Genomic DNA, 13,257 nt, shown 5'->3' with positions numbered 1-13,257 from the left:
CATAGGCCTCCATATAACAGATCTTGCTTGTTCTGGCAACCCATGGAACTGCCTGTTCACCTTGTCTCATAATGCCAAAAGGTACCCAGCCATTATAGCCATGTAGATTAAGGACCATAGATTAGAGCCATTATAGCAATATGCAGTTTCAGGGCTGCTGAGGTATACATATTGTATTGTCGAAGGCTTTCACGGCCGGATTCAACTGGTTGTGGTGGGTTTTCCGGGCTGTTTGGCCGTGGTCTGGTGGATCTTGTTCCTAATGTTTCACCTGCATCTGCAGCTGGCATCTTCAGAGGTGTATCACAGTGTTACACACAGTGTCCAGAAAGAAGGGAATGTTTGGGGTATATAATGTCCATGTCCCAGGGTGGGAAACCAATCAGTGTTTGGGTAGAACTTGTTATGCAAAGATGTGCTGCTGCAGGGCATGAAAAGGTGAATCCCTCACTGGACCGATAAGCCCCACCCGCAATACAATACTATCAACCACAACTTTGCATAACAAGTTCTACCCAAACACTTACTGATTGGTTCCCCACCCTGGGACATGGACACTATATACCCCAAACATTTCCTTCTCTCTGGACACAATGTGTAACAGACTCCCTCTGTGATACACCTCTGAAGATGCCAGCCGCAGATGCAGGCAAAACGTTAGGGACAAGATCTACCAGACCACGGCCACACAGCCCAGAAAAACCAACAGAATGTTGTGCCCCAATGCATCTAATTTCCTACACTCTTTATCAGTTGGTGCTGAATGCCTCTGTTGCTCACTCCTTGGTTGCATTACCTCTGTAACCAGAGGTGAAGGGGGAGGGTGAATCCCTAGAAAATGGTAATTGCCCTGTCTAACCTTATAATAGTTCTCTATCTTTTTAGACGTAGCCAGAATTGTTGAAGGCTTAGCCTACATATCAGATAGCATCCAAAAATGGAAATGCCTCCACCCCTGCTGATTTTGCATAAAGAACAGTAGCTTGTTCTTGGGCTTCTATGCCTAATACCTTTGCCATATGCAACATCTGTTCCACATGTAGCCTGAGGTCTTTCGATGGTGAAGCTGCTGGAGCTTCTGCCACCTTCTCATCTGGAGGAGTGTCCAGCACCTGCTCAGAATCCTCCATTGAGTGCACTTTCTCCTTCCATATTGCACTCAAAAAAGGTGTCTCCACAGTCCCTTGCCAGCCTGTTTCCATTAGTCTGCTGTCAGTCCTCAGTTCAAAAGCAGATATATTTTGAGCCAGTTGTGCCACCTGGTGTTGAAAAAATGGTGCTGCCAGTAATTGTATTAAGTTCTATCTCAGCCGCACACTCGTCTCTGCAGCTCTTTGCAACACAGGCTCCCTGTTTGGTTCCATCCTTGGTTCCCACAAAACTCTCAGTTCCGAAGGCTACAGACATGGAAAGTGCTGCTGACAGCAATTTCACTGGAGATGTCCTAATCAGGTTCTCCTGCTCCTATCAAGGACTGCCTGCTGACTGCTTGGTCTTCTATTTGTTCTTCACTGTTTGTTTTGCCTTCTTGGTTGGAGGCTCTGAGTACCTTTCCAGAATGGAAGCCTCTTTTTGTCATCTATGTGATGTCTCCGGATCTGGTCACCATCCCATTGGAACCAAAACAGCCAACCTTCCAGAGGACACTTTCGATTTTGGTCCCTCTGACACAGGCAGCTTTCCCATCATATCCACAGCCCACAACAACTTCTCATACAAGGCTGCTTTTAATCACAAACCTTCGTAGTGAACTGGTGATCAATTTTGCAGGCCCGCACAAAGAGCGTGTTTGTCAGTTTGGGTCGTTTTTGCCCTGCACTCCGTACATTTTTTAAATAAACAGCGCTGGGTCATGCCAGCTGCTCTGTCAAACCACTGTCTATCTTACGAAGGGGGGAGAAAACAGCCTCATTCTTAGTTGAAAAGCGAATGAAGCTTGACAGGATCATCCTCCATAGTGGCAAAGAAGGAACTGAGGGACAGGGCATTGGACCGCTCGTCTAGTGCCATTAGGAGGGAATGTGCATGTCATCAGCAGCCACTAGAGGGAGCGCCCTCTAGTGTTGAAGCTCAGGAACTTGTTTGTGGCTTGGCCTGCGCCTGCGCAGTCCCATTGTGGAAGAGCATAGAAGACTGCAGATGAAGGATTTGGCTCCAGGCCTTATTACTGTCCAGCAGATGGCACTTTGGGTTATGTTAAGTAAGCTGAATCCAATGTCACTCTTAGAAAAGTTGGAGAAACAGCTAGGAGCGCTTTCTGCTGCAGGTTTATCATTTAATTCCATTTTTAAAGGTTGGGATGGGTATGATTATTATTTTCATTAACTGTTGAAAATATACCCCATAGAGAACATTACACTCAGCAACAACTTGTTTTTCTGCTTCTTTTACTTGTTGTAGGTATACTGCCCACCCTCTTAAGAGTTTGCTTGGTGCCATATGGAGTTATGGAGAGGCTTTTACTGTTTGTATTTATTGTTTACTTGTTGATTTACTGTTGGGGGAGGGTGGCCAAGAAATCAAATAATTCATAAATACAATATTGTTCTTGTTTTGAAAAATCGAGTTGGGAAAAATCTGTTTTAATTAATATTGGAACAATACTTCTGTTTGAGTAAAAATGATATTCATGCCCTTCTTGAAATTACCAAAAGAAATTAGAAAGGAAATTTCTGCAGTGCCTCCAGAGGAACAGGGAAAGGAAGCAGCTGTTTAAAAGGGGTAGATGAGGCCATGGGACTCTAGAGGCCATGTCTGGTGCCCACTGAAAATAATGGCCCCCTAAAGTTAAAGGGACCATGCGCCATGGCACAGCTGGGTGCATTGGCTCCTCCCTATGCTACGGTTGTTGCCTTCCCAATACAATTCCCAATAGTTCCCAGTTTTTAACAGGAGCCACATATCAGAATGAGGACTAACAGGAGGTGACCCCATTTCAGAAATGCCTGGCATTTTATTGGGTCAGTAATATCCACTTGCAGCTCCTACTTTTTAATTATCTATATTGAAGAACCATCCGCAGCCCCATCTTGATTCATTCCAGTGTCCTTCCGGGGACTTCATGGCCCTGCTCCTCCACTTCGACTCACCTAACAGCGTTCATTTTTAGTTTAGTACAGGAGAAGTTTAGTTAAGTACAAGAATTTTTAGTTTAGTACAAGAAATGGCAGTCCGGATATTTGATGCTGTGCTTCCTCCTTCTTCCAGTCCAGGAATTGTTACCGCCAGGAAAATTTAAAAAAAATTTCCTAAGGCTATCACTAGACTACACTGGCTAAGGACAAAAGCATAGAGACCAGTGTTGCCCAAAAGTCTCCAGGGGGCCTGGAGGGGACGTGAATATATGGTTGTGCTAATGTTTCACATGGTTTTCTTCCTGCTTTTATTTCTTTTAAGACTTAATATAATCCCCTCAGTGTTGGATTTATTGTTTGCCTAATGTTTATGCTTATGTCTTAGCTAGGTTTTCCAGTCGATTCAAGGTTTATTAATGTTTTTTAAGGATATTCTTGTTCACATATATAAGGTGCTTTTTATGATACCGTAAGATCTGTAGGATTGCATCTAATGTTTAAATTTAAAAAGTTACTTTAGATATTTGTATCTATTAGCAAAAACAATAGCTTGTAGCAGCTGATATTAAGACCCAAGGAAGTTAGTCCTGGAATTCCCAGGATTTGGAGCCCAACACCGGTGAAATCTCTTTAGCAAAACAAAGACCACTTTTGCGGAAATTACAAGAATTGCCAGATCTGATGACGGCACCCCAGAGGTCCCAGCCATTGAAGAATGCACCAAGATCACCATTGGACCATTTGAACTTTTTTTTGTTACGGGACTGAGGTGCGGGAGCACTCAGGACATAACTTTTCAAGGAAGTAGCCCATCTGATAACCAGATACTTGGGTGCGTTAACAGCCTCACCCAGTTTTATGAATGGACACTCTTCACCCCTTTCTGCACTATCATAAAGTCTTGCGGGAAGACACCTGACAGTGAGATCTCTTGGTCCCATTCACAAAGTTGTAACTGTACCTTCCTTTTATTGTGTTGATATTTCTTTATTGTTGCAGGGTAAGGGGCCTGCCCCTTACCTCTTACTCTCTCTCTTTTACGATGCTTTGTGTATAAAAGGTCCTGTGCTTGGCTACGGCGGCGCGATTCCCCTGCCTGAGCTGTATCAATCACTTTTGAATAAAAATATTTTGCTTTCCGAATGTAATGTAACATAATGTAACAATAATGTACAAATAATGTAACATAATGTAACATACGAGTAAAGTCCAGTCAAAAGCAACCGTGATAAGTTCTTTATTGAGCTGGCATTCTTAGACAGATACAGGCAATGCGAGAACTAACCCCCAGATCTCAAACAGCCACTTATATGGGCTTCAGACAAGCTCCCACCAAAAGAAGATAAACAATTCAGGTTCTCACCCAGAAGCTCACACAGACAGTTTCACACAGGCAAGCGAGCGAAAGCAAGATAAGAAATTCCCCTTCCCGGGCGGGCGTTCCGCCAGAATCCCCAGCAGGAACTTTTCCAAGGTTGAACTGCAACCTTACACCAGTGAGCTGGACACTCAATTAAAGAATAAGGTTGGTTTGGCAGGTCCTGTCAGGGACAAATTGGTGCTGCCGCCCTTGGACCACCAAGTTGTCCTTCAAATGCTTGCAGACGGATCCCTTCAAAATCTGCTTTAGCATCCTGCCTGGGGCAGAGGCCAGACTGAGTTGCTGTAGTTTCCTGGGTCATCCCGCCACCCTTCTGTAAAACTGGGGTTTGCCCCCCTCCAGCCTCGTGGCACAGCTCCAGGCTGTCGCCCAGGCGACCTAGAAGACGAAGGACGAAGGGCCTGGAGCTTTCATCTGCGGGGGTGTCCTTGCGGGGTTGTGCAGATCCGTCAGCCAGATCGTGGTGCTGTGCTGCTGTGCTGCGATCAAGGGATGCTGCTGCTGCTGCTGCTGCTGCTGCGGGGGGGGGGGGGGGGGCACTCTGGAGCCGCATCTTCCCCAGCAGCTTCTGAGCAGTGAGCAGTGAGCAGCCCCTGAAAGAGCCAGGGGTGGAGGGCCCAGCCGCCCGCCCTCGGGAGGCGACAGGACGAGGCGCCTAAACGGACCCTCCAGCAGACGCGCCGGGCGAGCGACGGCTCCCCAAAGGGGAAGGGGAGGGCCAGAGCCGCCAGGTAGGTGCGAGCGTGGGTCAGGAGACGCCGCCGCCGCCGCCTCCTCCCTGAAGGGGGCGCCCCAGGCCCTGCGCCTCTCCCGGGCGGACGGACGGAGGCGAAACAGGAAGTCCCGGCGCGGCGCCGCGAAAGCCCCGCCTTCGTTTCCGGCCGGGGTGCCGGCGAGGCGAGGCCAGAAGGGCCCCGGAAGCGCCGAGATGCTGCGGGTCGCGGCCGCGCGGCGGGAGGCAGGCGATCGAGGCGTCGTGCTCCGGGGATCCGGCGTCGCCTGCCGCGGGGGGGCCCGCGCGCTGAGTGCGCCTGCGCCCGAGGCCTTGTCGGCGTGGGCGCCCGTGGCGTGGGCCGAGGCGGGGCTGGCGGGGCTGCAGGCCGCCTCGGGGCTGCCCTGGTGGGCCACCGTGGTGGCCGCCGCCGCCCTGCTTCGCACGGGCCTCACCCTGCCGCTGTCCGCCCAGCAGGGCCGCGTCCTGGCCAAGGTAGGCGCCCGCCCCACGCCTCCTCCCCCGCGCATGCGCACAGCGGCGTCGCCCCGGTAACCGGCCCGTGCGTCTCTCTCCCTCCCTCCCTCCCTCCGCCCGCCAGCTGGAGAACCTGCAGCCCGAGATCCACGGCCTGGCGCGGCGGCTCCGCCTGGAGGTCTCGGCCGCCGCCCAGCAGCGCGGGTGGTCCCCGCGGACGGCCGGGTAAGAGGGGCAAGAGGGGCGGGCGGGCGGGCGGGGCGGCGGTGCCGGCGCGGGGATCCGTGTCAGCGGCGCTTCTCTCCCTGTCCCGGCAGGTGCTGCTTCCGGAGGCGCCTGCGGGGCCTGGTGGCGGCGCTGTACGTGCGCGAGAACTGCCACCCGGCCAAGGCCAGCCTGCTGCTCTGGGTGCAGCTGCCCGCCTGGGCCCTCGTCTCCCTCGCCCTCCGCGACCTCGCCGGCACCGCCCACCCCCAGCACGGTGAGTCACGCAGGGATGGAGGAGGGGCGGGGGGGCCTCCAGAGGGGCCTTCCTCGCCGGGGCGTTGTGTGTCCGGAGTCCCGCAGCTGAACAGTTAAAGCCCCGCAGGGTGAGGCGTCGTCGATGGATCAGCCGGGGGCCTCCCTGCGGGACTGGGCCAAAATCCGGCCCGGGACCCATCCGACAGAGCCGCCTCCTGAATGTGGGGTGGGCGTGGCGCCTGTGCCCGTCTTGTGCTGCTGGCCCACCGTCATCCTTGCTGAAGGACTTGCGGGGGGGGGGGGGTATTCTCCCCCCCGCCAAAGGCTCTTTAAAACAAGCCCGCCCCTGGCCATTGCCCTTCCCAGCTCCAAAGAAGCCAGGTAAGGCCGGCACATGCGCAGGTCAGGTGTCAGGAGGAGGGGGGCAGGGGGCAGGGGTCTGGCGTTGGGGGCGGCACTGAAGCCCCTGTTTTCTTCCATTGGGGTGCCTGGCAAAGGCCTGCAAGGGCAGCAGCCTCAAAGGCGGCTCAAGGGAACGGACCCCTCTTGGGGGACTTACACAAAAAACCTAGCAGAGATCATGTGGAGGGGTTCAGTTTTGAGTACAGTAGAGGAACCTTCCCCATCCAGGGCCTGACCGGGAGACACCCCCCTCCCCTCCCCTCCCCTCCCCCCCCAACCTTCTCAGCTCTCCCTTATGGAGGCTGCTTCCAGCTAAAAACAGCAACTTAATCTAGGGCAAGTTTTTCCCCCATCCGAGATGGTCATCCAAGAATACAACGTTCTGAGGAACTGAAAAAGAAACAAAAGTTGGAGGCAAAAAAAATCTCAACATTAAGAGATAGAAACAGGAGGGGGAAAATCAGAGTTGTGAGCTTTGAAAGTGAGCCCTTCACTTAGCTTTTACTCACCTTTTTGCCTTTAAGGGGAAAAGTTTTGTTGCTTCTTTCCTGGCCTCAAAGGAGTTGACTAACCTGCTTCATGGAGTCTCATGAACCTCCATTCTTGTGTTTCTGTCCTGCTTTTTGCAGAAAGTGCTGTAGTTTTGACCAGCACCAGAGTGGGACCAAAACACACAATTCACACTATGACAAACTTTTGGTATTTCAAAAGTCAGGCCCTTTGTACAAGTTCTAAATTCACTTGTATTATCAAGCATGTACATTCTTTTGGGGATACCGTTTTCAGTTATCTAATATTATCTACTGTTCTCATGACTGCACATTATAATTACATGCTTGAGAGAATTAAAATTCACCTGTCTGCAATTTCAAGGTTTTTAATAAAATGTTTGGCCAATATATTCCCATGGCTCTTGCAGTGTATTGCACTAAAGTTTTGTGTTTTTTTTGCTCTATGGGAGCTCCTTTTTAGATATCTGCAGTTTCGGCTAAAGCACAGGTCTGTTTTCACCCTGTTGCAGGCCTCAAAATGCATTTCAAATATCAGTTTGCTTTTGGAAGCAGAATGTAGTTCTGTTTCATTGAATCCTTGGACTGGTCCAGTTGAATTTAGAATCTTTTTGTTAGATCATTATTCATTGCCAGATTTACTAGAGTGGTCACAGCAAGATTCCCACCTGTTGCTTTGGAACATCTTAGTAGATGTGAAGTTAAGAAGCATTGAAGTAGCTTTAACATCCTCTTCTGTAGATATCCCTGGCATCAGGCAAAGAACTTCTGAATTGTTAAGGGAGTAAGATTAGAATAGAATTAACCAGGACACTAAAAATGTTTGTTCTACATTTTATTGCAGCTTTTTAACCCCTTGATTTTCTGTCCTGCAACAATATTTTAATTTTCTTAGAATCCCAATATAGTGCCAGCTTTGTTTTTTATCCAGGTAAATGCATCACCGTTAGCAGAAACAGTGGGCAGTTGTGCTGGAGTTTTTCTAGCCCAGAGATCCTCCTGTCCATGTGGAAAAGCAGGCAGTGAATCATAACTCATTTTTATTTTAATTGTTGTTCATATTCTACTCAAAGCGCTTGCTTTATAACAGCTCTTGTTGACAAAGTTTTCTGTCTTGTATGAATTTCACTTTTTATTTTCTTGTCTGGTAGCAATAAAGGGATCCCAACCTCTGTAGTTTCTGCTTTTAAAAGTAGGACCTTGAATTTATCTAAACTCAGGGATTGGACTTTAAAAAAATATTTGGAACTTTTTTTGCCCATGTTCCTTGGCACATAGGTGTTTAAATTTCTGAACAAGAATACATAATTATACTATATTTAAACATAATAAATCTTAAAACAACAAAAAATGTGCTAATTTTCTGTGTCTTCAACAGGGTTTTTGATTCGGGAACAGCTTTCTGTGGGAGGTGCCCTCTGGTTTATGGATCTCACTGCACCTGATCACACACTGATTTTGCCCATAATGCTTGGACTTCTGAATCTGCTGATAGTGGAAGTATGTAAAGGGTAGAGCTGAGGCTACTGTCAATGTACTGCATCTAGCACATGTGCCTCCTCCCTTTTCCCTATGTCACTCTGTGTGAAATGCATAGGTTTCCCCTTTTCTGCTTAGCTTACAGTTCTTCACCTGCCTGGATTTCTTCCATTACAGATAGTAAACCAGTTTTTCAGTGGCAGCACCATGTGTAGCAGCTGGAAAAGGAACTTTGTCTTCACTGTCAGAATAAATTGTTTTTTTGTTCCAGCATGTTGACAGGTTATGACTAAACAAAAAAACCCACGTGTAATTCTGTTGTCTTTGATTAATGGAGCCCCTACATCTGACGTCGGAGATGCTTGAGCAACTCAAAAAGTAGTGAAATATCAGACACACCATCTGTAACTTTCTGTATATGGTATATACAATTAAGAATCTACTAAAGAGTCATAAAATATGTTTTCAAATAATATGTTTAGAAGTAGTACTACAATAATATCTCTACTTTTGTGAATTGCCACTGTGCTTATCTTGTACACATTTGAGGTTTGACATCATTTTTTGAATTTTCCTTCTGTGTCTCTGTGCATTGAGGACACATTTCTTTAGTCTAATGAAGTGAACTCAAGACCACAAGAGTTTAACGGCTCAATAAATCTGTGTGTCTTTAATTTGCCATGGGTCTCCCCATGTGTTTTCACTGTTTTCCCCATCAAACATGTTTCAATTAGCAATGTCTGTGAATAATAGTATGATTCTAAAAGGATGTTTGGTATAGAGCAGAAGTTATTTTCCAGATTGGAAACCTGGAGGGGAATGTAAAGACACAGATAATGAGTTTGTCTTGCATCATCTCAGCTGGCATTTTCCGTATTTCTTCAAAATGAACTTTATCTCTTCAGATTTTTGTCTTGCAAAAAACCAGACTGTCACGGTTTCAGAAGTACACCACTCACTTCTTTCGAGGGTTGTCTGTGCTTATGGTCCCTGTTGCTGCAACCGTTCCATCAGTAAGTACTGTAGTGGAAAAGGGGGTCAATGTCTTCTTGCAGGTCTTGGGGTCTGCACGATTGACACTATAAGCACATGTCTGGCAGAGTTGGAAGCCTAGAGATGGTCTCATGTAAATACCTGGCTCTGCATCTCCAGCGCTCCTTTTTAGGATAAATGTGTGTCTGAAGCATTTGAACAGTTGTTCCAGATGATCTGTTGTGGCGTTCCCCCTCCTCGCCTGGGCCCTTTGGGCAGTGTATCCTTCTCTCCTACCCTAACCTGGGAGTTGGTCTCCCCAGATGGTGACTCTCCCAATTGGCCCAAGGGGCCAAGAATCAGCCGCGCCCACAGGGCGCCCTGGTGTGGCAGCCACTTTGCCCAAGCCACCTCACTCCTAGCGGAGTCTCTCTGCCTTCACTTCCCTGGCTGACTTGGAGGAGTTTGCACCCTCCCTGCTCTTTCTGCCCTTTGTTTGGCGCTTCACAGGGAGAGGAGTTTCCAGGGGTTTGTCTCTCACCTGTGGCCTCACAGGGAGAGGAGGTTTCCAGCCTGTTACTTCACAGGGTTGGGACCAGTCTAAACCGTGCTCTAGGTTCTGGCAGGGGGTCTTGGCTCCAGGGTCCTCTTCCCTCCTCCCTACCATTGAGCTGTCCGCTTCCCTTGTCTGTTTACACCACCACTCACATTCCCTGCTGCTGCGACAGCTCCTGACTCTCCTTTCCCACTTCCATATATCCCTTCTTGCCCTCTCATTTCTCTCCCTCGGTCCCAGCTGCTTCCCCAGCCCATCTCCCTACATTACTCAGCTGTGGGATATTCGCCTGCTGGGCCTAAAACGCCTATCTCCCCTGCCTTCCTCTTTGAATAAGGCCTCTAAGGCCTCCACCGTCCCTGCAAGAGGCCCCTCTGCAGCCTTCCTGTCCCCCGCGGTGCCAGCTCCTGTGTGCCCCAGTGGGGCAAGTCCGGGCGCTGCGGCTGAGCCCAGACATCTGTGAATGTCCTGTGAAGTTGCTCTCAGCAGCTATGAGGGGGCCACTGCTGTAGCTTCTTAAATAGATCACATCTCTTTGCTGCTGTTGCAGGCCATGTCCTTGTACTGGGTGTCCTCAAGCTTCGTGGGACTTTCACACAACCTTCTGCTCCGCTCTCCTGCTTTCCGTAGGCTTTGCCGGATACCTCGGACCACGTCTGATTCAGACACTCCTTATAGAGACATCATTGCTGCCTTCAGTGCTAAATATTTCTTGAAGTGAGATGTTTACCATTAGAAACAGACTGTTTTTGGTCAATGCGATTGCTGAGGCTTGACACCAAGTAACAGTGTATTGGCTCTTACTGTGTATGGAACTCATCGGTACTGTGGTGCTGTGTTCTGTTTGTTGAGAAGAACAAACCAGACTGTGATGCACTGAAAGAGTCAGGCTGTCAAGTATTAGGACTGTCGTGATGAAATGTGTGGGGACTTTGCTGGGCATTTTGTCTGATAGCGAATTGGTGCACCCATGACACTGCCAGTCCTGAGATACCTGCGTGGCATGCATGTCAAGCTACCTGGGAATTTCTTGAAATAACGCATATTTTGTTTTTTTAAATTTATTTCCCAAGCGTTCAGGAATATAAGTAAGCTTGGAAGTATTCTTGTGTCCTGAAAGTACAGAAACTAGAATAAAAGTAACTCTATGGTTAAGAAATCCCAATAATTAATTATCTAGTCTAAGCATAGTTGGGTTTGGACAGCTTCTGAAATGTAAGAACTTCTGTGTGTTTTTATTTCTATCAGAATTAAAAATGCTTTTCCCAGTAAATTTTGAAAATCCTAGCTTTGTCATGAAATAATATTTCAAGTAGTTACGCAAAAAAACACCACCCCTTGTTATGTGATCATTGGGTTTATGTCTTCTGCTTAAGCCCAGACTGCCCTTCTGAAAGGAGGCTGAAGCTGGTCCCCAGTTACTTCTGTGCACTTCCTAGTTCCTTACTGAAAATGTAAACAAAATGTTGAGGATTCTTTAAAAGTTCTGAACTTCAAAAATAAGGGTTTTGACTCCTACTTCACTAAGTGGCATTCAGGAATTTCTGCTCTGCAAGTGGACCTGTGCTGTTTTCTGGCCCAAATAGCAGCTCCTACACACACTTGGGATTGCCTCCTCCCGCAGGACATACGCTGGTGCCAGGCCCAAAACCTGGTTTTGGTACCAAGGCCTTGGGATGCCTTTGAGAAGTTTGTATTCAGAAAAAAGTTGAATAAGGAACAAGGACAGTTGCATGTCATCTGGACCTCAAAACAAGCGTTGGGCCCCCGTGCTGCAGAGGATCTGTACTTCGTCCTTGTCCAAAGACTAGTTTCTCTACTCTGAAGAGGGACGGCCCCCCCCAGGACAAATGCATCTTCAGAAACTTCTCTTACTAATGGGTGCCAGCCATGCAGTGCAGCACAGCCTTTCTGTGTGAAATGGGCAATGTCTGGGGAAGTGAGTTTCACTTCAGGGATCACGGTGGGCCTGATCAAGCCATTTTGAGAACCTGAAACAAAATGGATGTTTATATCAGGACTGAATTTTCAAAGCCATTCCACCTGTTTGTTCGAATACTTTACATTGCTCTTGGTATGTTGTTATTGTAAATTGCAGTCTAAAACATAATTTTGACATCACTCTGTCATTGGATTGCTAATCTTCAAGTGAGACCTCAAGATCTGGAGGTACAATTGATCTCCAGACTGCAGAGATCAGTTCCCCAGAGACTGGTAACATCAGAGGGCACTTTCTGTGTCATCACAGTGCAGCCTAGTGGTTTAAATGTGGCAGACTCTAATCCAGTGGCTCTTAACCTGGGGGTCGAACGACCCTTTCACAGGGGTCGCCTAAGACCATCGGAAAATGGTCTTTTTATATTTTATATATACCAATTTTATGGTTGGGGGTCACCACAATATGAGGAACTGTATTAAAGGGTCACAGCATTAGGAAGGTTGAGAACCACTGCTCTAATCTGATGAACTGAGTTTATTCCCTTCTCCTACACATGAAGCCTGCTGCGTGACCATGGGCAAGTGACAGTTCTCTCGGAACTAAGCTTCCCCTGGTCCCATGGGAAATGGAGTTGCATCCATTATCTCATGAGGTCAGGAAGCCACGTGACTTTCTCTTACTATCTGCCACTGACCTTGGGGCACCTCAGCTCTGGGGACTGTTTTTCACAATCTCTTGCAACGGGATAAAGGGGGGTGCTTAAAAAAGCCAGAGTTTGTCAGGAACTTCCAGCACTTAAAGCTTTGGTATTACTTCAAAATTTGCCCCTCATTAATAAATGCTACTGATCAACACTACAGATTCTGTTTATTGGTTCAAGACCTAACAAAGAGGGGATTCAGTTCTGCCCAGCAGAGGTTGACATGTCAGCAGTCATGTGTGGGTTGCTCATCAAGGGCAGGATTGCTGAGTGGGCTGACCAGCTCATTCACTGGAGAGATGAGCTCTTCTGGTGCATGGAACACCTGCTGCCAAGAGGGGCAGACGGACTCTGCTGCTATTCTCTCCCCTTCTCCCACATTCTAGGCAGCATCCCCTCCCCCTGCAACAACCACCACGAAGACCTTAAAGACACTGGGCCCTCTGTGACTGAGAGGCACAGGAGACATTATATGGCAGCTGCAATAATGAAGGAGTATTTTGCTGAGGTGTAGGCCACCAAACCACTGAGCTGTTGGGCCACGACAGAGGTGGTCTCATCATAATTCCTGTGCTCTCCAAGAAGTAGGCAGAG

At 48.2% G+C, this 13,257-nt stretch overlaps 1 protein-coding gene across 1 annotated transcript; it reads left to right on the top strand.

Annotated features, from left to right (window-relative positions):
- Positions 1-5,285: 5,285 nt before the first annotated feature.
- Positions 5,286-11,297, top strand: LOC125440930 (cytochrome c oxidase assembly protein COX18, mitochondrial). The gene is made up of 6 exons (XM_048511064.1): positions 5,286-5,662; positions 5,769-5,869; positions 5,962-6,125; positions 8,396-8,517; positions 9,402-9,509; positions 10,575-11,297. The coding sequence occupies exons 1-6, from the start codon at positions 5,384-5,386 to the stop codon at positions 10,743-10,745; spliced, it is 945 nt and encodes a 314-aa protein (XP_048367021.1). The 5' UTR covers positions 5,286-5,383; the 3' UTR covers positions 10,746-11,297.
- Positions 11,298-13,257: the final 1,960 nt, after the last annotated feature.

The sequence above is a fragment of the Sphaerodactylus townsendi genome, linkage group LG11 (genome assembly GCF_021028975.2).
Source record: "Sphaerodactylus townsendi isolate TG3544 linkage group LG11, MPM_Stown_v2.3, whole genome shotgun sequence".
NCBI classification, from domain to species: domain Eukaryota; kingdom Metazoa; phylum Chordata; class Lepidosauria; order Squamata; family Sphaerodactylidae; genus Sphaerodactylus; species Sphaerodactylus townsendi.
Note: the sequence above shows the minus strand (reverse complement) of the source record. Positions and strands in the feature narration are given on the sequence as shown.

What these genes read in the sequence shown, in the direction of transcription:
- LOC125440930 (XM_048511064.1), top strand. Translation starts at nt 5,384, where the DNA reads ATGCTGCGGGTCGCGGCCGCGCGGCGGGAGGCAGGCGATCGAGGCGTC. An exon ending in CACCGCCCACCCCCAGCACG is followed by an intron (nt 6,126 to 8,395) that starts GTGAGTCACGCA and finishes TGTCTTCAACAG; the next exon opens with GGTTTTTGATTCGGGAACAG. An exon ending in TGAATCTGCTGATAGTGGAA is followed by an intron (nt 8,518 to 9,401) that starts GTATGTAAAGGG and finishes TTATCTCTTCAG; the next exon opens with ATTTTTGTCTTGCAAAAAAC.